The sequence below is a fragment of the Acinonyx jubatus genome, chromosome A1, assembly GCF_027475565.1.
Source record: "Acinonyx jubatus isolate Ajub_Pintada_27869175 chromosome A1, VMU_Ajub_asm_v1.0, whole genome shotgun sequence".
Classification (NCBI taxonomy): domain Eukaryota; kingdom Metazoa; phylum Chordata; class Mammalia; order Carnivora; family Felidae; genus Acinonyx; species Acinonyx jubatus.
The window spans coordinates 86848946-86873413 of record NC_069380.1 but is presented as its reverse complement, the minus strand read 5'-3'; the positions used below and the strand labels follow the sequence as shown (position 1 = coordinate 86873413).

General features: G+C 49.4%; 1 protein-coding gene across 45 annotated transcripts in view; it reads left to right on the top strand.

Annotated features, from left to right (window-relative positions):
* The first annotated feature begins 333 nt into the window (after positions 1-333).
* Positions 334-24468, top strand: part of OBSCN (obscurin, cytoskeletal calmodulin and titin-interacting RhoGEF) — a 158777-nt gene continuing 134642 nt past the window's right edge. For 22 of the 45 annotated variants that reach the window (XM_053218796.1, XM_053218724.1, XM_053218822.1 and 19 more), the window contains exons 1-8: positions 336-2511; positions 3671-3940; positions 4636-4896; positions 5649-5957; positions 6080-6346; positions 7098-7373; positions 7800-8075; positions 8718-8993. In XM_053218796.1, coding sequence (XP_053074771.1) covers positions 1479-2511; positions 3671-3940; positions 4636-4896; positions 5649-5957; positions 6080-6346; positions 7098-7373; positions 7800-8075; positions 8718-8993 — 2968 coding nt within the window. In that variant the 5' untranslated portion in view covers positions 336-1478. Of the gene's footprint in view, positions 2512-3670; positions 3941-4635; positions 4897-5648; positions 5958-6079; positions 6347-7097; positions 7374-7799; positions 8076-8717; positions 8994-24468 lie in introns of all 45 variants that reach the window. The other 23 variants (XM_053218742.1, XM_053218689.1, XM_053218776.1 and 20 more) reach the window with 6 other exon arrangements.

Sequence of the window (24468 nt, the reverse complement as noted above, 5' to 3'; positions counted from 1 at the left end):
AAGAGGGCGTCCCCAGGGGCGGGGCTCTGGTGGCCACCCGCCTAGGTCCTCCCAGCTCCAGAACATGGCCAGGCCGTGGGGGGCAGGGGCCAGAGGTGCTGACCACACAGTGAGTCAGCAGGCTGGAGCGGTCTCACCTCCTAGAGGGGGATTAAGGGGGATTAGGCCCTGAATCACAGGACATCACCCCACTTGTCCCCCAGTGGGCAGCCCACGCTAGAAGCCCAGCTGTGGATTGGGGAAGGAGTAAAGGTGCTTGAGGCCAGCCCTGAGCCTTGAGGCCAGCCCTGAGCCCAGTGGGCTGCTGTTCTTACATAAAGAAGCCGGGGGGGGGGGGGGCGGTAAGGCCCAGGCTCACCATACCCACCTGTGCTGAAGGCCAGCTGGGGCCTGAGGGGGAGGGGAGGCTTAGGCAGAGGCCTGTCCCCTGAGGCTTTCGGGTGGTGCCCACCCCATCCCCACAGGGTGCCTGGCCAGTGGAGCCACAAAGTCTGTAGAGTGACAGGGCTCCTGCCAGTCAACCTGGCCAGGCCCTTCCCAGGGGACTCTCTGCCTGTCCTCCCTGGGCTCACTGCTGACTGTGTGCCCTCCAGATCCTCCTGTGGCTGTTCACAGCGAGGGGGTGTGGGCAGCTCAGCCAGTTAGGAGGAAGTCACCTGGCAACAGGGTCTCTAATCCTTCCCTGCTCATCAGGGTTTTTTGGTAGGGGAGGGGAGGAGGCATCGCAGGACAGGTGCAGGCAGCTACAGGTAGGAAAGGCCTCTGTCGTGGGCACTTCCTGGGGCGAGGAGGGTTGAGCTGCACCCGGCAGGATGTGTGGCCCAACAGCTTTGGAAGATGAGTCACCTGGAGGAGGAAGTGGGGGGACAAAAGGGGACACGCAGGGCCAAGGGCTCAGAGGAGAGCCTGCTGGGAGATGGGTCACCTTGGGTGCACTCCCGCCAGGGGCCAGGCCCCGTCCAGGTGTGGAGAGCTGAGCGGCAGTGATGTAAGCAGACTGGAGTTTCAGACTCCAGGAAGCAGAGGTGTGTGGGGGACGGGAACTGGTCACCAGGAAGCAGCTGGAGTGGGCAGGGGGGAACAGGCAGGTCTGTGTGGAGAGGTACAGCATGGCCCCCAGGGTAGGGAGGACCCTGGTGCACAGAGAGGAGGGCCAGCCTGGCTGCTGGTGTGCTGTTTTGGGACAGGTTCTCAACTGGACCTGAGTTGGGGCGTAGGGCTAGAGCTGGGGGGACAGGAAGGAGATATGCTCACCCATTAGAAAAGCCCGTTGAGGGGTGCACCAGACTCCAGGTGCCCAGAAAGGGGTAAATCTGATTTTCTGCACCACTGTGCCTTCTGGTAGTTCTACCTGCGCGTGGAGGTGGGGGGTGGAGATAAGGCCGGGAGGTGTCCACCCTGGGTTAGACTGGGTTCTTCAGGGACACTGGTTGGGAAGCTGCGGAGGACTCGGACAGCACCTGCGGCTCATCCCCACTATGACCTTCCCCCAACCTGCTCTCAGGTCTGTCCCGTCGCCCCCGCCCCCCACCATGGATCACTCATTCAGCGGGGCGCCCCGATTCCTGACCCGGCCCAAGGCCTTTGTGGTGTCGGTGGGGAAGGACGCCACGCTGAGCTGCCAGATCGTGGGCAACCCTACGCCGCAGGTGAGCTGGGAGAAGGACCAGCAGCCGGTGGAGGCGGGCTCTCGCTTCCGGCTGGCCCAGGACGGCGACCTGTACCGCCTCACCATCCTGGACCTGGCCCTGGGCGACAGCGGGCAGTACGTGTGCCGCGCGCGCAATGCCATCGGCGAGGCCTTCGCGGCCGTGGGCCTGCAGGTGGACGCCGAGGCCACTTACGCCGAGCAGGCGCCCCACTTCCTGCTGCGGCCCACGTCCATCCGCGTGCGCGAGGGCGCCGAGGCCACCTTCCGCTGCCGCGTGCGCGGCTCGCCGCCCATGGCCGTGAGCTGGGCCAAGGACGGCCGGCGCCTGGGCGCGCCCGACGCCCCCCGGGTGCGCGTGGAGGCCAGCGGCGAGGCCAGCGCGCTGCGCATCCAGTCCGCGCGGCCGCGCGACGAGGGCACATACACGGTGCGCGCCGAGAACCCTCTGGGCGTCGCCAGTGCCGACGCCGCGCTCACGGTAGACGCGGACCCAGACGCCGCCCCGCCGGGAGCCTCCACTGCCGGGCTTCTGGCGCACCTGCAGCGGCGTCGGGAGGCGATGCGCGCCGAGGGCATCCCTGCCTCGCCACCTGGCTCTGGCACGCGCACCTGCACGGTGACTGAAGGCAAGCACGCGCGCCTCAGTTGCTACGTGACGGGCGAGCCTAAGCCAGAGACGGTGTGGAAGAAGGATGGCCAGCTGGTGGTGGAGGGCCGGCGACACCTGGTGTACGAGGACGCTCAGGAGAACTTCGTGCTCAAGATCCTCTTCTGCAAGCAGTCGGACCGGGGCCTCTACACCTGCACGGCGTCCAACCTGGTGGGCCAAACCTACAGCTCCGTGCTAGTCGTCGTACGAGGTGAGCGCCTTGCCCGCGGAGCCGGGAGTGCACGGTCCCCGCCCAGGTCGCTGCCCGCAGAGCGCAGAAGCAGGCGCCTCCCCAGTCCCGCCCCCACCTGGAATGGAATCCGTGGTGGAATCCTGAGGCAGAGCTGTTGGCGGCTCTAGCCTCTTCGGGCCCAGGAAATGAGGGCGACACGGAATGCCCTCGACCTGTCCCATTGTCTTTGTGAGAGTCACATGAGTGAACAAAGCGCTTTGTCCTAAGCAACCCCTCCTCCTGAGACACTGTCGGGGTGAACCAGGCCCTCCACCCCAGTGACAGGTTGCCAAAGGGGTCTCCCAGGCAGAGTCCGGGAGAAAGGCAAGGGCTGGGGCGGGGGCCGAGCCGGGTTGAGCCAGTTCACAGGTTCCCGTTGAGGATCCCTGGAGGGGTCTGGGGCTCCCTCCGGGTTCTGGAGGGAAGGAAGCCCTGGCAGGCGACGTGATCAGGTCCTGCGGGCAAGTTGGCGAGGCTCCTAAGAGCAGAGACTGACCTCCACTTCTAACCCGCTGTAGGATCTCAGGGCGCTCCGACCTTCAGTGCGCCTCCAGGCCATGGCCCACGCGGAGGAAACAGCCCGGTTCCTTGGGGAGGGGGGCTGCACAGGGGGAAATGCGCAGGGCAGCGGGGCCTGGCCCACAGCCGGTGATCAGAGACTGCAGTGATCTGGAGCTGGCCCCGCAGCCTGGCTGCTGCGTGGGAGTGGGTGTGGGCGTGAGTCCCCCGAGCTTTGCGCTGGGCTGCTGCCTGCGGGCCTCGGTTCTCCTTTTTGTCTTCAGGACGTCTCCTTCTGTTTAAGGGAAAGGGGCTCTTCAGGTTCTGTGCCCTCGCCCGCCCCTGTCCCGCCTCCATCCCCCTACCTCCCTACACGCTTCCCTGCTGCTCGCCTGCCTCTCCACTCCCCTCTGCCCCGTAGCCCCCTCAACCCTGCCCTGGTTCCCCGCCCCCACGCTCCAGCCTCCCACTCCGAGCCCCTTAACCTGCCCCCCTTCCTGCCCTCCCCCGCAGCTCACCGCGGCTCCATCCCCACGCTCTGCCCCCTCCCCCCTCCTCTGTCTCCTCGAGCTCTCTTCCCTGCCTCGCCGCTGCAAGCATCCCGCCGCCCCAGCACCTCTCACGCGCCTCCTCCCCGCAGAGCCCGCCGTGCCCTTCAAGAGGCGACTTCAGGACCTGGAGGTGCGAGAGAAGGAGTCGGCCACGTTCCAGTGCGAGGTGCAGCTGCCGTCCACGGAGGCCGCGTGGTACAAGGAGGACACGCGTCTGTGGGCCAGCGCCAAGTACGGCATCGAGGAGGCGGGCACTGAGCGCAGGCTCACGGTGCGCAACGTCTCGGCCGACGACGACGCCGTCTACATCTGCGAGACCACGGAGGGCAGCCGCACGGTGGCAGAGCTCGCGGTGCAAGGTGGGAGGGGTCGGGTGGGAAAGGGGTAGGGTCCTACGGGGGGGGGGGCAGGGGTCATGTGGGGGTGAGAGCAGGGGTCCTGCGGGTGGCAGCATGGGTTGGGGGGGTAGGGGTCCTGCGGGTGGCAGCGCCGTGCTGGTGGTGAGGCCTTGCAGGAGGTGGGCAGCGATCAGAAGGGGCTGGGCAGGGGTCCTGCGGGATGCGGACAGGGGTCCTGTGGGGGGGGGGGTGCAGGGGCCGGAAGGGGCAGGGAAGGGGTCCTGGGGGGGGCAGGGGTCATGCGGGATGGGGCAGGGGCCCTGTGGTGGTGGGGGTAGGGTCCTATGGGGGGAGCAGGGGTCATGTGAGGGTGAGGGCAGGGGTCCTATGGGAGGTCAGGGGTCGCGTGGGGGGAGGGCAAGGGTCCTGCAGCTGGTGGGGCCATGCAGGTGGAGGGGTCATGTGGAGGGTGGGGCCTTGCAAGGAGTGGGCAGGGATGGGAAGGGGCAGGGCAGGGGTCCTGGGGGATGGGGACAGGGGTCCTGGGGGGGCAGGTGTCTTGCAGGGGCACTGGGGGCATCATGCAGGGGGCGTGGGGCCATGTGGGGGGTGGGGGGATGGTGTCTTGCGGGGGTGGACAGGGGCCCAGAAGGTGTGCTGGAAGGAGGCTGGGGCAGGGGTCCTATCTGACCAGCCTCTCACCCTGACCACCACAGGGAACCTCATTCGGAAGCTCCCGAGGAAGACCGCGGTGCGCGTGGGTGACACGGCCATGTTTTGTGTGGAGCTGGCCAGGCCCGAGGGCCCTGTCCACTGGCTGAGGAACCAGGAGGAGATGGTGGCCGGGGGCCGCGTGGCCATCACCACAGAAGGCATGTGCCACACGCTGACCATCTCCCAGTGCAGCCTGGAAGACGTGGGCGAGGTGACCTTCACTGCTGGTGACTGCCGGACGTCCACCCAGTTCTTCGTGTCTGGTAAGGGCCTGGGGAGTGCCCTTGAATGGACAGTGCCCTTTGCCTCCTTCATCCATGGGGCCCTGCTGTGCTCTCCAGCCCGCTGCACGGAGGGCTTTGGGGGACTGAACCAATGGGTCATAGCTTCAGTTTCCTGGGGCCCTTGGTTTGTTTGCGCCCTTCTTCACCGTGATCACCCCAGGTGACTGTGAGGTAGCAGTCCTGGTGGCCTCCCCACTCTATGAACCAAATTAGAAGGTAGGGATTGTTGTGGGTGGCATGGGGTGGGTGTGGGATGTCAGGTGTAGGCGTGTCCTCTTTCTGTGACCTTTGGTATCCCATTTGTAGATTCGGTGGTAGGTCCCTCCCCCCACCCACACCCATTGGTCAGCCCTTGGTTGGGGTAGGAATGTGTCCCTGCACACAGGTCTGAGCACCCTCAGAGTGGTCACTGCACCTGCTTTGGTCACTGGTTAGCCTAAGACCTGCAGAAACGGATAAGCCTGGTCCCCAGGCCACGTGCACAGTTTGAGTGGCCTGAACCCGGAGCACTCTTCCCACTGCAACCAAAGAAATGGCCACAGGGCTGGGACAGGGGTGGCGGGCCCACGCCCTCCCTGGGCCCAGCGTCCCCTTGTGCCATGGCCATTCCCAGATCATGAAAGTAGCTCCCCCAGCAGGGTGGGGTTCTGTGACACCTTGAAGGGCTGAGCTTGGACCCAGGGCTTTGGGAGGGAACTGCCGGTCAGTGATATTGACTGTGCTCTCTCCAGCCCCTAGGAGGCCGCCCCTGCATGCCCCTGAGGCCCCTGTGGTAAAGGGAAGGACAGAGTGTTCCGTCACCCTTGCCTGGTCCCCACCACCCCATGGGGACCGCCCTGTCCCCATCGACGGTTATCTGGTGGAAAAGAAGCGGCTTGGCGCCTACACCTGGAGCCGGTGCCACGAGGCGGAGTTGGTGGCTGAACGTGAGCTGACTGTGGCCAGCGTGGCTGAGGAGGGGGACTTCCAGTTCCGGGTATCAGCTGTGAACAGCTTTGGCCAGAGCCCCTACCTGGAGTTTCCAGGGACTGTCCACCTGGGTAAGTGAGGAAGGCTCCTGGAGCCTGTCCCGAGGGCTTCCTGGGGGAGGGGGAACTTGGGCTCTGGAGGGGGAGCAGAGGAGGGCAGAGGCCGGCCCCTTCCTAAGGCCCTCACTCTGCAGCCCCCCAGCTGGCTGTGAAGACTCCTCTGAAGGCGGTGGAGGCGGTGGAGGGTGGCGAGGTGACCTTCTCGGTGGACCTCACTCTGGCCTCTGCTGGAGAGTGGTTCCTGGATGGCCAGGCCCTAAAGGCCAGCAGTGTGTATGTGATCCGTCACGTCGGCACGCAGCATGCCCTCACCATCCGCTCCGTGTCCGCCAGCCTGCATGGCGCTGAGCTCAAGTTCGTGGCCAACGGAATTGAGAACAGCATCCGTATGGAGGTCCGAGGTAGGGGGACCCCAGCTGTGACCCCCCAGGCCTCTTCCCTAGGGGCAGGGTGGGCTCCCAGGTGGTCTCCTGGATGTGGCAGGCAGGGGAGGGGCGTGTGGCTGTGACCCCCCCAGGCATCTTCCCTAGGGCCAGGTGGGCTCTGGGTGGTCTCCTGGATGTGGTGGGCAGGACAGAGGAGGGGGGTGTGAGGCAGCTTGCCCAGGGCTGGGGGCAGCCTCGGCCTCAGCGTGAGTGGAGGAGGAGCTGCAGGACCTCACTTCTGCATCTGTCTGCTCCCCTCTCTCTCTGCAATCTTGTCTCTTCCTCTTTTTTTCTGTCTGTTCTCCCATACCCCACCCCCCACTGTGTCTACTCTTTACTGTCTCATTCTCTTGCCCATACATCCTCTCTGTCCGCCTTCTCTGTTCACTCTCCTCTGCCCCCTCCCCATCCCTGTCCATCTCCTCTGTCCACTCTCCACTGTCCCCTCCTCCTCCCTGTCCCCGTCCGTCCCCTCTGTCTGCCTCCTCTGTCCACCCCCTCCCTCTGCCCCCTCCCCTCTGCCCCCTCTCCCTCTGTCCACCTCCTCTGTCCCCTCCCCAATGTCCCCTCCCTTTGTCCATCCCCTATGTCCCCTCCCCATCTGTCCACCCCCTCCCTCTGCCCCCTCTCCCTCTGCTCCTTCCCCTTCTGCCCCCTTCCCCTTTGCCCCCCCCCCGTCCACCCCTCTGTCTACGTCCCCTGTGTCCACCTCTGTGGCCCCACACAGCCCCAGGGCTGGCCACCAAGCGTCCAGTGGCAGCTGTGAGGGAAGTGCTGGCCCGGCTGCATGAGGAGGCACAGCTCTTGGCAGAGCTCTCAGACCAGGCTGCGGCGGTGACATGGCTGAAGGACGGCCACGTGCTGCCCCTGGGCCCCAAATACGAGGTCCAGGCGAGTGCCGGACAGCGGGCACTGCTGGTGCGGGATGTGGTGCGAGACGATGCTGGCCTGTACGAGTGTGTCAGCCATGGGGGCCGCATCGCCTACCAGCTGTTGGTGCAAGGTGATGTCCTCTGTGTGTGTGTGTGTCCACGTCCTCGCCTGCCCACCATCACCATGGTCACGGCCACACGTTATGTTCCCAGCTCTGGGCAGGCTCTAGGGGGTCTGGACAGTGGGAGCCCCTGTCCTCTGTCCTTGTGGGAGGGTGGGGGACTTAGCTGATCTTGGGGAGCGGGAGTCTGGGAAACTGGCTCCAGTGACGCTATGGTGTGAGAGGTGGACAGCCTGTGAGAGGGTGGGGAGGGTCTTCCTAAGAGCAGGTGGTGCGTGAGTGGTTAGAGGTCAGCATCCCAGGCCAGTCCTGCCTCTGAATGGGACCCTGGTCAGTGAGGCCCTGGAGCTCTGGGCATCTCCATCTGCTGTCTGAGTGGGTGGATGTGTGGCCAGGGCTCTGCCGGCCCCCTGACCTGCCCATGTGCCCTTGCAGGGCTCACTCCCTTTCTGCACAAGGACACAGCTGGTGGCTTGGTGGATGCCGTGGCCGGGGGCCCAGCCCACTTTGAATGTGAGACTTCTGAGGCCCAGGTTTGTGTGCGCTGGTACAAGGATGGCACGGAGCTCAGCCGCTCCAGCCAGCGCTTCCTGCAGGAGGACGTGGGAACGTGGCACCGGCTGGTGGCAGCCTCGGTCACCAAGCAGGATGAGGGCACCTACTCATGCCGTGTGGGCGAGGACTCCGTGGACTTCCAGCTGCGTGTCAGTGGTGAGCTGCAGCCTCCAGGACTTGGTGGGTAGGAAGCAGGTCCGGCTGCATCAAGCATTTGTGAGGCCAAGCTGCCCGGCCCTTCCTTTTTTCCAAGAATGCTTGTGAGGATGCAGTTGCTTCCGGAATTGGGGAAAGAAAGTGCCCACAGAACTAACGTTTAGATGAGAGAGGAGTGTGGGTATGGACAATAAAAGATAAGAAATTTGCAGCCCTTTTTCTCTTTTCGAGGATGAAAAAGTGAGGCTGGCAAGACCCAAAAGGTGCCAGAAGCCACCTCGGCAGGTTAAATTGGGATCTTGATGAACGAGGCTCTGGCTCTTTCTAGAACCTATTGGTGCATCTTGGTGGATTCTCAGGTCTGGCTTTGCCTGAGTCCTGGCTCTTAGTAGGGTCTTGGCCACTGCCCCCCATGCCTCTCTCCATCTGATCCCAGGCACCAGCCAGGGTGCCCATTATGCTGCTTAGAGGGGTCAGGGCACAAGCCCCACCCTGTGCCTGAGGAGGGTCCCACTGGCAGCACCTGACATGAAGGATTCCCAAGGTGGCCTGGAGTCTACAGCGTGTCTGTGCCTTGGCTCCAGGTCTTGGGAAACCTCGCCTAACTAGGACCTCTGACCACCTGTCCCTCCCTGTCCTTAGAGCCCTCGGCCGTGTTTGCCAAGGGGCAGCCGGCATGCAGTGAGGTGCAGGCCAAGGTGGGGGCCAGCGCCATGCTGAGCTGCGAGGTGGCCCAGGACAAGACGGAGGTGACGTGGTACAAGGGCGGGAAGAAGCTGAGTGCCAGCTCCAGAGTGCGCATGGAGGCCACGGGCTGCAGCAGGAGGCTGGTGGTGCAGCAGGCGGGGAAGGTGGACGCCGGGGAGTACAGCTGCGAGGCCAGGGGAGAGAAGGTCTCCTTCCGCCTGGACATGACAGGTCAGTTGATGAGGCAGATGTATGACCATATCCTAGGAACAGGCCTGGAGGAAGTATATAGGTGGGGACTGGGGCAGTGATCTGCAGCTTGGTCAGGGCCTATATCAGTCAGTTATCTGGTGCCATGTAAGAAGTACCCCCAAACTTTGGAGACGGTTGGTTCTGTGGTTAGGAACTCGGGCAGGGCTCAGTGAGACCGTTCATTTCTGCTGGGACAGGAAGATCCAGCCTGGCTTCATCCATGCATCTGAGGTCCTAGTAGGGGTGGTTTCAGTGGATGCATCTGTCTGGGACAGCAAGCCTCTCTCTCCTTGTGATGCTGGCGAGGCTCACTCCTGTGTCTGGGATCCCTTTCTTTCCTCATGATGCCTCACCCCAGGGCCCATTTCTCCCTGTGGAGAGCCGGCTCCTTCCCCTCAGGGCATAGCAGAGCTACAGGGCTCGTTAATGTCTGTGGTCAGAGTATGACCTCCGTCACCTTGTATGGTGGAAAGACAGGCATAAGGCCAGTCTGGTTTCAAGGTGGGGGAGAAGTAGACCCCACCGTTGAGGGGTGTGGACACAGGGAGGCTTGGCTTATCAGGGACCACTTCTAACAGTCTATCACAGGGACATCCCGGGGACACAGTTTCTGTCTGTCTCTAATTCTCTGCCTTCCTGAACACAAGATAAGGATCTTTCTAATGCTTGTTGCCTCATGGTCACAAGATGGCTTGCACAGCTCTGGCCATCACATTCAAGGTGGGAAGAACATGGAAGGGGTGTTTTTTTATTCCTTTTTTGTCTGCTGTACAATAAATTATCACAAACTCAGTGGTTTCAAACACTCTGATGGCCACACCCCCCTGCAGATAGCCTGGAAAAATGTGCCCCTGGCCCTACTGCCTCAGCAGTGGGACGTCGAGGGTGGAGGAGGTGGGCCAGTGGTTACATGGCTGGCCTGTGTATGTGCTGGGACTGCCCTGTCCCACGGGGTGGCTGCACGCTGAGATTGGACACCCTGTTCAAGGCAAGCAGTGCAGGGATCAGAGTGTAGATAGGGTCAGATCTAACCTCTGCTGGGTGACTGGGGCAACTTCTCAGTGTTGTGTGTCCCTGAAACTCACCTGTGCCCCCAGACCTCAGAACGTGGCCTAATGTGGACATGGGGTCTTTGCAGAGGTGATCAAGGTTGAGGTGGATCTTGAGGTGAGAGCATCCTGGATCAGGGTGGGTCCTTATGAGATGAGGGAGGGGGATTTGAGATGGCCACATGGAGACAGAGGCAGAGATTGGGGATATGGCCACAGCCATGAGCCCAGAATGCCTGGGGCCCTGGCAGCTGGGAGAGGCAGGAGGGACCCTCCTGGAACCTTCCAAGGGAGCGCGGCCCTATGGCACCTTCACCTGTCTCCTGGCCTCCAGACCTGGAAAAGAACAAAGCCTGCTGTCCTAGGCCCCCCATTTGTGGTCATTTGATCCTGCCACCTGTGACTCAGTTTCGTTTTCTGCGAAGTAGTAACAGAGCTTCTAAGACTTTGCTGAGAGACACTGTCCATAAGACCGTCCCTGGTGCTCTGTGAGAAGCACAGGCCTCCCGTCCAGACACTGTGAAATCTGGCCTCTGAACCAAGGGTCTGGGGGCGAGGTAGGGAAGAGAGGGGACAACAGCTTGCTTGGTGGAGCTGAGGTCCAGGCAGGAGGGTCCTGACATCAGGTCCTGGAGGATGAGCCCAAGTGTATCAGGCGGGTGGCGCTCGGAGTGAGTGTACGTCAGGGTGCCCGGAAAGTTCTGGAAGGCAGCTGGTGGTGTGTTGAGGCTTGGGATAGGAGGCTGAACAGGAACTGGTGCCAGGTAATTGAGTAAAATGCCATAAAGTCTACCCTTGTACAGCATACAATTCTGTGGTTTTAGTACATTCACAAGGCTGTGTGATCGACCGCACCACCACCTAGTTCTAGAACATTGTCATAACGCCGTGACATGCTAAACCCACCATCACCCTGTGTTTACCCTCCCCCATGGGCTCACGAATCCACTTTCTGCCTCTGTGGGTTTGCCTGTTGTGGACGCTTTATTTAAATGGAGTCATACAGCATGTAGACTCTTAAGTCTGGCTCTTTCCATCGAGCACCATGTTTCCAAGGTCCATCCATGCTGTACCATCAGTGTTTAATTCTCTTATGGTCAGTAACATTTCCACCATGTGGATTGCGTCCCACATTTCGTCTATCTTTTTATCAGCTAATGCATATCATGGTTGATCCCAGTGTTTGGCTGTTACCAACAGTGCTGCTAGAACATTCTTACATGGGTGAACATATATTTTCAGTTCTCTTGGGGTTGCTTGGTCATAAGTAATTTTATGCTTAACTCCCTGGAGGACCATTCTCCACAGTGGCTGCCCCCTTTTACATTCCCACCAACAGTGTGCAAAGGTCTTTCTCCACATCCTTGCCAGTGCTCATTATTTTTGTTTTATCTATTTGTTTTTTGCTTCTAGCCACACTAGTGGGCATGAGGAGGTATCTCATTGTGGTCTTGTTTTGAATTTTCCAGATGATGCATGATGTTGAGCATCTTTTTATGTACATGTTGGTCATGTGCATGTCTTCTTTGGAGAAATGTCTATTCAGGTCTTCTGCCTTATTTTTAAATTCTGTTATATTTTTATTGTTGCATTGTAAGAGTTCCTTACATATTCTGGATACTAGATCCTTATCAGATAAAACATTTTCAAATATTTTCTGCCATTCACTTTGTTGAGAGTGTCCTTTGATGCACAAAAGTTTTTTAATTGTGATGAAATACAATGTACCCTCTTTTGTTGCTTGTATGTTTGGTGTCCTAAGAAACCAGTGCCTGATCCAAGGTCACACCAGTTGACACCTGTTTTCTTCTAAGAGTTGTCTAGTTTTTGCTCTTACATTTAGGTCTTTGGTTCATTTTGAGTTAGTTTTTCTATATGGTGTGATATAGGGATCCAGCTTCATTCTCTGCATGTGGGGATTCAGTTATTCCAGCACTGTATGTTGAACAGACGTTTCCCCCAGTGAGTTTTCTTGGTACATTTGTCAAATATCAGTTGATATTGGGGCATCTGGGTGGCTCAGTTGGTTGAGCATTGGACTTGGGCTCAGGTCATGATCTCACAGCTCATGCGTTTGAGCCCCGCATCAGGCTCTGTGCTGACAGTGTGGAGCCCACTTTAGATCCTCTGTCTCCCTCTCTTTGCCTTTCCTCCACTACGTGTGCATGCGTGCTCTCTCTTTCCCTCTTTCTCACAAAAATAAACACTAAAAAAAATCATCTGACCGTCAATGTTGGGATTTACTTCTGGATTCTCAATTCTGTTCTATTGATACATAGAACTGTCTATGTCAGTACCACAGTTTAGATCACTGTAGCTTTGTGGTGGGTTTTGAAATTGGCAAGTGTGAGTCCTCCAACTTTGTTCGTTTTTCTTTTTTAAGATTTTTTTTGAGTATTTGAGGTCCCTGCATTTCCACTTGAATTTTAAGATCAGCTTTCAAATTTTGCAAAAATGGCAGCTGGTATTTTGATTATTATAGTACTGAATGTGTAGATCAATTTGAGTATTGCTGTTTTAACAACATTAATCTTCCGATCCATAAATACAGGCTACCTGTCTATTTTTCAAGCTTTTTAATTTTTTTTTCCAAAATTTTATAGTTTTCAGTGTAAAAGACTTGTGGAGTTTGTTGCCATGCATTCATTTTTCTTGATGCTTCTTTAAATGGAATTGTTTTCTTAATTTCACTTTCAGATGGTTTGTTGCTAATACACAGAAACAGAACTAACTTTTGTATATTGGCCTTGAGTCCTACAACCTTGCTGAACTGGTTTACTCACCTATTAATTCTTTCATGGATTTCCAAGGATATTTAAAAAAATTTTTTAATGTTTATTCATTTTTGAGAGACAGAGAGAGACAGAGAATGAGCAGGGAAGGGGCAGAGAGAGAAGGAGACACAGAATATGAAGCAGGCTCCAGGCTCTGAGTTGTCAGCACAGAGCCCAACACGGGGCTCGAACTCATGGGCCATGAGATCATGACCTGAGCCGGAGTCAGACGCTCAACTGACTGAGCTACCCAGGCGCCCCTAAGGATATTTTTTTTTAGATACAAAAAGGTGTCACCTGCATGTACAGATAGTTTTACTTCTTTATTTACAGTCTAGATGCCTTTCATTTTGTTGTTGATTATTGATTGAACCTCTTTACTTTTTGTAGGTCTGTTCAGGTTTTCTATTTCTTCTGGGGTCAGTTTTGATAATTTGTGTATTTCTGTGAGTTTGTCCATTTTGTCTGGGTTGTCCAATTTGTTGGCATACAATTGTTCATGGTATTCTCTTACCATGCTTTTAATTTCTCTAAGATCTGTACTGATGTCCCCACATTTATTTCTGTTTTAATAATTTGAGACTTCAAACTTTCTGGGTCAGTCTAACTAAAGGTTTGTCAATTTTGTGGATTTTTTAAAATGTCCTTTGTTCTTTCTATTGCTTTTTTATTCTCTATTTCATTTGTCTCCACTCCAGTCTTTATTTCCTTCCTTCTTCTAACTTGGGGTTTTGCTTACTCTTTATAGGTTTGTTATAGTTTTATAGTTTTAAGCTTTATAGTTTTATAGTTTATAGTTTTTTTATAGTTTTATGGTTTTTTAGAGAGAGAATGTGTGTGCATGTGAGGGAGGATGGACAGAGGGAAAGAAAGAGAATCTTAAGCAGGTTCCACACTCAGTGTGGAGCTGGACGTGGGGCTCAATCCCATGTTCCTGAGATCATGACTAAAGCCGAAATCAAGAGTCAGACACTCAACCAACTGATCCACTCAGGTGCTCCATAGTTTCTTAAAGTGCGAAGTTAAGTTATTGATTTGTGCTCATCCGTTTTGACATAGACCTATAATATACAACTATCAGTACTACTTTCAGTGCACCTTAGTAGTCCTGAGGTGTTGTGTTTTCATTTCCATCTATCTCAAAATGTTTTCTAATTTTCCTTATAATTTTTTAAGAGTGCATTGTTTCATTTTGACAGGCTTGTGAATTTTCCAGTTTTCCTTCTATTATTGATTTCTAGCTTCACTCCACTGTGGTTGGAAAAGACTGTTTGTATTATTTCAATCTTTTTACATTTATTGAGACTTGTTTCCTGGCCTCTCCCATGCTCTGTGCTTTAGTGAAGTGTGTTTCCTGTTGTGGTTGGGTGAAGAGTTCTGTAGACTCAGCTGGGTCTGCTGGTGTGCACTGCTGTTTATTTAGTGAGCTCCTGTCTGGCTGTATGTCCATTACTGAAAGTGGGGCATTGAATTATCCAACTATTATTGTACGACTGTCTGTTTCTCTCTTTAATCAGTTGGTTTTCACTTCGTGTAGTTTGGTCTCTCCTGTGAGTTGTGCTTATGTTCATAGTTATCAGATCTTCTTGACGAGTTGACCCTTTTATCAACTTATGATGTCCTTAATCAATACATTATTCAACCAATATATAGTGTTTTGTAATGGTTTGCCTTAAAGTCTGTTCAGCCTGACAACATAAAAACCATCTTGTCTGGTTGCTCTTTGTAAGGAGCATATCTTTACTTTAAAATTATTTGTTTCAAAAAAACCCTATTTGTGTCTTTGGATCTAAAGTGAGTCTCTTGTAGACAGCATATATTTTTTTAATCTGTTTGCCAATCTCCACCTTTTAGTTGGAGAATTAAATCTATTAACAGTTAAATTAATATTTACAAGGAAGGCCTTCTACTATTTTTCTCTCTTTAAAATTTTTAAAAAATGTTTCTTTATTTTTGAGAGAGAGGGAGAGACAGAGGATGAACAGGGAAGGGGCAGAGAGAGAGGGGGACACAGAATTTGAAGCAGACTCCAGGCTCTGAGCTGTCAGCACAGAGCTTGATGCAGGGCTTTAACTCATGCGCCATGAGATCATGACCTGAGCCAAAGCTGGACGCTCAACCAACTGAGCCACCCAAGCACCCTGTATTTTTCTCTTTTAATATGTCATATCTTTTTTGCTCCTTATTTTCTCTATTACTGGTTTTTATATTTAACTTATTTTTTTCTATTTTCATTTCCTTCTCACTTCTTTTTCTGTACTCAGAACTAAGTATATATATTTACTATATTTAATTTAATATGACTTTATATATATTATATATATTTATGTACAATATTTACTCTTTTGTCTGTCTATATACCTTCCTACCTACCTACCTACCTGTCTAGTTTTTTCTTAGTGTCTACTGTCTACTCTTAGTGGTTTTGACAGTTAACATCTTAACTTTATAATAATCAAGTTTAAAATTATACCATCTTAGTTTAAATAAGAAATTGCTTCTTTACAGCTCTGTGTGCACACACAAAGGACAGCTTTATGTTGTTATCATCATAAATTATGTCTTCATATACCAAATTTAGTCAGTTAACTTTATGGTTTTATAATTATTGCTCATGCATTTGCATTTTAAGTCATCTGGGAAAAAAGAATAGTTAAAAACTAAAAATACTGGCTTTTATATTTACCAGTGTCCTTTACTGGTAAATATATTTACTCTTGTCCTTTATTTTTACATATGATTTTAAGTTACTGTCAGTGTTTTTTCATCTAAACCTGAAATGCCTATTTACCATTTCTTGCAGGGTAGTTATAATGCAACAAAATCCTGTGTTTGTTTGACTGGGAATGTATTAATTTCTCCTTCACTCTGAGGGATGGTTTTGTCAGAGATTAAGTTCTTGGTTGATAGTTTTTTTTTTTTCACTGAGAAGTTTAAACACATCACCCATTACCTTCTGACCTCTATGGTTTCTGAAGGGAAATACGCTGTCACTCTTAGTAGGAGTCCTTGTATGTGACAACTGGCTTTTCTCTTTCTGCTTTCAAGATTCTTTTTGTTTTTGGCTCTTGACAATTTTGATATAATCTCTCTCCGTGTGGCTCTCCATTAGTTTGTCTTGCTTGGAGTTTGTTGAACTTCTTGGATGTTAATTTTAGAGATTTTTGATCATTTTTTTCTTAAACATCTCGGTGCCTCTTCCTCTTGCCCTCTCCCTATAAATATCCCCCATGTGCATATATTGCCCAATGGGCATCTAAGGCTCTGTTCATTTTTCTTCATTCTTATTTCTTTCTGCTCCTCAGACCGTATAATTTCAAGAGACCTATGTTCAAATGTGCTAATTCTTCCTTCTGTGTGCTCAAAGCAGATGCTGAATCCCTCTAGTGACTTTCCATTTCAGTTATACTTTTCAAATACAGAATTTCTATTTAGTTTTAGAAATCTATCTTGTTATTGATATTCTCTACTTGGTGAGACATTTTCCTCAAACATTACTTTATTCTATGAGAAATGATTTCCTTCGGTTCTCTGAACATATTTTAAATAGATGACGTAATGACTTTGACTGGTGAGATAGTATCTGGGTGTTCTCAGGGACAGTTCCTGTTGACTGCTTCCCTTCCTGTAACAGGCCATGCTTCTTTGCATGCCATGTCATTCTTTGTTGATAAGTGGAATGTTAAATAATATAACATGGGAACTTGAGTTCAGATTCTCCAACCCCTCCCCCAGGTTGTTGTTGTTGCTTTTTGTTATTGTTCCTGTTGTTTGTGTGTCCAGTGACTTTTCTGAACGACTTCTGTGAAGTATGCATTTTTGTGCTGTGTGAACCACTGAAGTCTCTGATTGGTTAGTTTATTGGTCAGCTAATGGTTTTGTAGTGATTTCCTTAGATGCTAGTAACCAAGAGGTCTCCCAGTTCTTGCCAAGGGCCATTGTGTTGTTACATGCATATGCCACTCAGCAAGGCAGTTTCTGAATTTACACTTGTCTTTACTTTATGCTTTACAGCCTCAAGGTTAGCCTGATGTGTGACTTTAGGGCCTACTCAAGTGTTTCCTGAGTATACATATATATATGTGGACTTCTAGATGCCCAGGGATGTGCCAGAGCTTTCCAAAGCCCTCTATGGACATCTCATTCTTCAGCTTTTCCTTGTAAGCTGATTAGTTAGCCTCTTCTCTGCCTGACTGTGACCCCACTTCGAGCAGCCATGATCAGTAGTGCATGTGATTGTTTTCAACAAATGCCAATGGGGAAAAGGCTGTTTGCATGGGATGGCCTTCTGTTTAGGTTTGAATAATAAGGAAAGAAGGAATGAAGACAGACAGATAGACAGACAGACAGGCTTGTGAGTGGAGTTTTCCAGTGAACCACCAATAGGTCAAATAATAATAATTCCCTGGGAATGGGCTGTGAAAGAGCTCTTGTCTCATTCTACTCCCTCATGTGGGTTCCAAGTGCCAGTGTTCCCTGTGATTGTGGACTATTGGTTTTCCAGGCTACCTCAGAGTTAGGGAGGAGAGTATGAGGATTGGGTATGTTAAAACACCACAAATCTTGATGTTCTTACTGAGATTCAGCTGTTTTCCTTGAGTACATGCCTCCTAGATTGCTGCAAGCCTTCCGTTAATTTCCAGAACACTAAAAAAGTTGACTGCAACAATTTTGCAAGGTTTATGCAATTTTTAAAAAGTTATTTTGACATTTTTGCTAACATCTCTTTGAGTGATTTTAAAATATTTAACCAGCATTGTAATCCTGGGATTAAGGCTACTTGATTGTGGTTTGTTATTCTTTTTACCTGTTTCTGATTCAATGTGATGCTGTTTGGTTGAGTATTCTTATATTTATTTTCTTAAGGAATTCTGGCTTGTAGTATTCTTATACTGTCTTTGTCTGGTTTTGTCACCAGAGTAATGCTGGCCTCACAAAATAGGTTGGAAAGAGTTATCTTCTCATCTGTTTTCTGTGAGAGATTGTGTAGAATCAATGTGATTTCTCTTCCTTTTTTTTTTAATTTTTAATTTTTTTTATTTTGAGAGAGAAAGAGAGAGAAAGAGAGAGAGAGAAAGGGCAAGTGGGGGAGGGACCGAGAGAGAGGGAGACACAGAATATGAAGCAGGCTCCGAACTGTCAGCACAGAGCCCGACACGGGGCTTGAACCCACAAACCGCGAGATCATGACCTGAGCCGAAGTCAGATGCTTAACCAACTGAGCCACACAGGCGCCCCTCCTCTTCCTTCTTTATTTTTGTTTTTTTAGTTATTTCCCTGATAAAGTCAGTGAAGTCTTCCTAACCTAGAAATTTGTTTCTTTAGAAGATTTAAATTTTGAAAACATTTTATTTATAGTGATGAAACTGTTCAAGTTACCTATTTCCTCTTGGGCAAGTTTTAGTAGTTTGTGGTTTTTGAGGAATTGTTTTGTCTCATCAAATTTGTTTAATTTATGTGCATAGAGTTGCTTATAATGTTTTCTTATTATACTTTTAATGCCAGCAGGGTCTGGGAGATGTTCTGTTCCATTCCTGACATTGTTAGTTTAGGTCTTTTCTCTTTTTTCTTTACTAGTCTTGTTAGAGATTTATCAATTTTACTGATCTTTTCAAAGAATCAGATATGGTTTTCATTGATTTTCTCTATTTTTTTCAATCTAACTGATTTCTGTTCTTATCTTTATTACTTTTCTTTCTGCTTGCTCTTGGTTTATTTGCTTCTAATTTCTTAAGGTGGAAGTATAGATTACTGATTGAATTTTTTCTTTTCTATTAAAAATATTTAATAGTGTTAAAATTTCACTAAGCATTGCTTTAAATTTATCCTACAAATTTTGATATGTTGATTTTCATTGTTGTTCACTTTAAAATATTTACTAATTTCCTTTGAGACTTCTTTGACTTCTATATTTTTCAGAAGCATGCTCTTATCTTTCTGTTATTGACTTCCAGTCTAATTCCATTTTGGTCATACATACATACATACATACCTACTTTGTATTACTTCAATTTAAAAAATGTTTTAGAAATTTCTTTTCTGAACTACTATGGCCTATGTTGGTAAATGTCCCATGTATAGTTGAAGGGAAGGTATATTCTGTTGCTGTTGGGTGGAATGCCTTACAAATATGAGTTAGGTCATGCTGGTTGATGGTTTGATTCTTCTATACCCCTGATGATCTTCTGTCTACTAGTTCAATCAATTGTTGTGTGAAGAGTGTTGAAAACTTCAGCTATACATGTGGGCTATTTTACTTTCAGTTCTGTCAGTTTTTACTTTGCATGTGTTGAAGCTCTGTTGTCAGGGGCTTACTCATTTAGTATTGTTATGCATTCTTTGTAAATGTAACTCTTTTATCTTTATAATATCTCTGGTAATTTTCTTGGCTCAAAGGTTTACTTTATTTTAATTTTAATATAATAATATTAATATAAATTAATTTTAATATGATATTAATATAAATATTCCAGTTTTGTTTTGATTACTGCTTGCACTGTGTATATTTTTAAAATTCTTTTATTTTTACCTACACATATTTGAAGTGGGTTTCTTGTAGCTAACATAAAGTTGGTACATTTTAAAAAATCAATTCTGACAATTTCTATCTTGTAATCAGTGTGTTTACACTATATCCATTTAATGAAATAATTGGTATGTTTCGGCCTACTATTTTATTATTTGCTTCTATTTTTTCTCTTTTTCCCTTTTTTTCACATTTCCTGCATTTTTGGGTCATTTGGCATGTTTTTAGTATTCCATTTTAATTTGTCTGTTGTGGTTCTATGTATATTTTTGTGTGGTCACCCTAAGGATTGTGTTAAACATATTCAACTCCTTAGAATCATTATTTTACTACTTCAATTGGGATGTAGAACTTTTTTTTTAATTTTTTTCTTTTTTTTTAATTTTTTTTTCAACGTTTCTTTATTTTTGGGACAGAGAGAGACAGAGCATGAACGGGGGAGGGGCAGAGAGAGAGGGAGACACAGAATCAGAAACAGGCTCCAGGCTCTGAGCCATCAGCCCAGAGCCTGATGCGGGGCTCGAACTCACGGACCGCGAGATCGTGACCTGGCTGAAGTCGGACGCTTAACCAACTGCGCCACCCAGGCGCCCCTGGGATGTAGAACTTTTATCAGTTTGTAGGTCCTTTTACTCTCCCACCATTATGTTATTAGTTGTTTTATGCACTATGTCTACCATTGAAAACCTCATCAGACAATGTGGTAATTCTTGATTTCAATGATCAAATATATTCCAAAGATTTCAATGGAAGAAGAATAGTCTATTTTGTTTCACCAGTGTATTAGTCAACTCAGGCTTCCATAACAAAAGGCCACAGGGAAAGCCTGGGTGGTTCAGTCGCTTAAGGGTCTGGTTCTTGATATCAGGGTCATGAGTTCAAGTCCTGCATTGGGCTCTGTGCTGGGCTTGAAGCCTACTTAAAAATACACATACACACACACACACACACACACACGCACACACACCACAGATTGTGTGGTTTATACAACATAAATTTATTTTCTCATAGTTCTGGAAGCTAGAAGCCCAAGATCAAGGTGCCAGCTTGGCCATGTACTGGTGAGGCCTCCTTTTCTGGCCTGGTTTCTGTGGGTTTATGGAGGGCAAGAGAGATCTCTGGTATCTCTCTCTTATAAAGGTGCCAGTCCTATTGTTTTAGGGTCTCACCCTTATGAACTCTTTTAACCATAATTAACTCCTTAAGGGTCTTAATGCCAAAATTGGGGGTTAGGACTTCAACAAATGGATCATGGGAGGGAAGACAGTTCATAGTCCATAACACCCAAATATTTACCATGTGTGTTGGTCTTCCTTAATTCCTGATGCTCTGAATCTTCCTACAATGTCATTTCCCTTAGTAATTCTTGTAGAGGCGATTGGCTGACAGTGAGTTTTCTTAACTTCCCTTCATACAGAATGTCTTTATTTTATCCTCATTCCTGAAGGATATTTTTGCTAGATACAGAATTCTGGGCTGATGGTTCTTTCTTTCAGCACTAATTTTTGATGAGAAAAATTCATGGTCACTCAAGCTGTTCCCCTACAAATCATGGGTTTGTATTCTCTGCCTGCTTTCAAGAGTCTTTGTCTTTTAATTTTCAGTGGCTCTGAAATGGTGTGTCTAGGTGTGGATTTCTTTGGATTTATTCTGTCTGAGATTTACTGGGCTCTCATAATCTGGTTAATGTCTTTTACCAAATTTGAAAAGGTTTGAACTACTGTTTCTTGAAAATATTTTTCTGACCTTTACTCCTCTCTTTCCAGGACTGATGAGATGAATTTCAGTCCTTTTGGTTTCATCCCATAGATCCCTGAGGCTCTATCTAAAAACTCCCTTTCTTGCTCTTGTTTAGATGGAATAATTTCCATTGATTTATCTTCAAGTTCAGTAAGTCTTCTGTTGTCTGGATTCTGCTACTGAGCCCATTCAGTGAGTTATTTCAATTATTTTATTTCCCCACTTGTAAAAGGTCCATTTGGGTTTTTATATCTTGTTTTTCTTTGTTGAGAGTTTCTGTCTTTCCATTTCTTTCAAGAGTATTTGCTTTCATTTGTTGGAGCATTTTTGTAATAGTTGCTTGAAAATCTTTGTCAGATATTTCCAGCATCTGTGTCATTTTGACATTGGTGTCTCTTAATAGTCTTCTTCTATGCATGTGAACTGAGAGCTTCCTGGTTTTTCAGGGGGCTGTTTTGGATGGCATCCCATATATACTGAATGGTATGTTTTGAAACCCTGAGTCTTACATTTAATGAGGGATGTTGATCTTAGTAAAGCTGGAAATAGGCCTTGTTGAGTTCAGGCTATGGGTTCCTGCCAACTCCCCGTAGATTGTTTTCTTTACAGAGACTTTGCAGTGCCATTTGAATCTGTCCTGAATGTGCCCACCTAGTGGTAGGTGTGGCTCTGGACAGTGGCCTCTGCACAGTTCAGAGTTCAAAATTTTTGGTTTGGTTTTTGGGGTCATATTCACTCAAATGTGACTCAATGGTGATCCCTGGCATTTCTGGACAACCACCTGTTCCAGATCTTCTGTCTTCTTTTTCAGGTCTTTAGTTGGGAAGCTGGAGCTCTAGGCATGTTATTGTGATACTTGCTTTTAATGGTCCCACCTGCACCGGTGTCCAGTGGCAGAATGATAGAAAAGAGAAAGATCAGTGTCCTCCTTCAGTTGCAGAGGAATACTATATTCTATACCCTCAGTGTTCTAGGGGTCTCTAATCTTCATGGGCTGGGGCATGAGAGCATGGAGAAAAAATGGGGTATCTTCCATTCTCTCTCAGCACTTGGGGTTCTCTTCCCTAAGTTTTAGGAGAGGGATGGGGACCTGCTTCTGGATGTTGAGCTGCCTTGAGTGCAGGCAAGGGGGGAAAGGTAGACTCACTTCTGGTTTGGTGAACTTTGAATTCTGTTTTTTCTCCCCAATCTGCCTGCTGCTGCTTACTTTGAGAATCTTCAGATGGCTGCTCCATGGCCCTGTGGCTGCATTTGGTGACTGAAACAGGGTGGAGTGTTTATGCCCAGAACTGGAACCAAGTGCAGGTGTTTTTGTAAAAATATGGGTTTTAATTTTCTGTAACTATGTAGATGGACCCAAACTTTGGCATTTCTAGTGTGGGACAAATCCTAAGCATCCTTTCAGGGATATTTATAACTCATTCAGGTGAATTTTGAAGGCAAAACACTGTAGCTGGGGGCCTCATGGTGTGGGCTCAGCTGTGGGGTCAGAGTAATCATGGAGGGCTCCCACATGTGCTTCTTCCTGGGCACAGATAGTGGCAGGCCATCTCAAACACACACACATACACATGCATGCACATTTAAACACATACATGCTCATCCATACACACATGCATAGACATACATATACCCATGTACATAAACACATATACATGCTCACAACACACATACACACATGCATAGACATATATTCACGTAAATTTCAATGCACATACACACTCACAAACATATATACACACAAACATACATACATGACACATATACACATACATACATGCATATTTTTAAAGTTCATTTATTTTTGAGAGAGAGAGAGACAAAGTGGGGAAAGTGCAGAGAGAGAGGGAGACACAGAGTCCAAAAGCAGGCTCCAGGCTCTGAGCTGTCAGCACAGAGCCTGATGTGGGACTTGAACCCACAAACCATGAGATCATGACCTGAGCCAAGGCCAGATGCTTAACCAACTGAGCCACCCAGGCGTCCTCATACATGCACATTTAAACACATACAACAACATACACACGTTTAAACACATGTACAAAGACATGCACAAACATATATGTGCACATACAACCGTACATGCATACCCCCACATATATACACATAGACACACACACACACACACACACACAGTGTGATCAGGAATGATTTCATGACATGCATATCAAAGAGACACAGTTTTCTTTAAGATTAGTCTGTGAGGACTCCTATGAAGTGAATGTCAGAAATAACAGAGACCTGGTGCAACCCCACCTTGGGGATGCAGCTGAGTCTGGGGCCACAAAATGAACAGGAGGTGCCTCACTGTACAGTATGAAAGTTGTGTGTTCAGCTGGTTATGGATAAAGGTGACAGTTGGCTGTGTGGTTAGGTGTTCTCTGCTTTCACATGGTAGTGTTTGTGAGGACTCATCTGGTGGTAGCCTCACGGGTGGAGAAATGATAGAGAGACCATGATTCCAAAAGCAAAGCTGTTAGCTGGAGGGCAGATGTGGCAGAAGCTCAGGTGGGCATGGCATCCACAAGAAGCATGCAGACTCCACTTAACCCATCTGGTCCCCAAGGACATCTTACTGCAGAGGTTTTGCTTCTGGAGATGTCCAAGTCAAACAGAGGCTGTGGTTGAGGGGACAGAGAGGGATGATGAGTGCATGAATTTGTGCTCATGTGGGTGTGGGCTGAGAAGCAGGAGACATAGATGAATCTTAAACCCATGAGTGAATACATAGATCTAGGGGTCACCATATGAGACATGGCAGGTAGACAGGAGCATATTTGCTGGAAGAAGCAGGTGACATGCTAGCCTGGGATGTCCAGGGGTGGTCAGCTATCTGGGCATAGTACTCAGTTGACACTGGTCTGGGGTTGGAGATTCAGGATTTGTTGGCATGTTTGTGGTGGGAGGGACTGGGGGAAGAAGTGGCGTGGAAGGAGTGGATGATGATGGGACCTCCCCCTGGGACACTGGGGGACATGAGACCATGTAGGGAGGGGCTTGGGGTGGGAGGAGAACCAAAGAATATTGAGGCTGACCACAGCCCCTGCCAGTCACTGCATAGATTTTTGGATCATCATCACTGCCTTCCATCCAGACACCTGTCCTAGGTGGTATCAGGTCACCGAGGACAGGTAGGTGAAATTCAGCCACCTGGATGCCTTATCTTTTTCTCCATGAAAAATATATTTAAGGCATAAAAATAGAACCATTTTTACTTTGGCTATTTGAATTTTAAAAAAATATTATAAATCCAATTAAAAATCTTGTAACTCAAGGATAGTGCCCATTCTTGGTGATAGCATGTAAAGAATTCTCCCTGAAAATACCAATGCTTTGATGTGCAGGCCAAAAACCAAGAGTTCCAC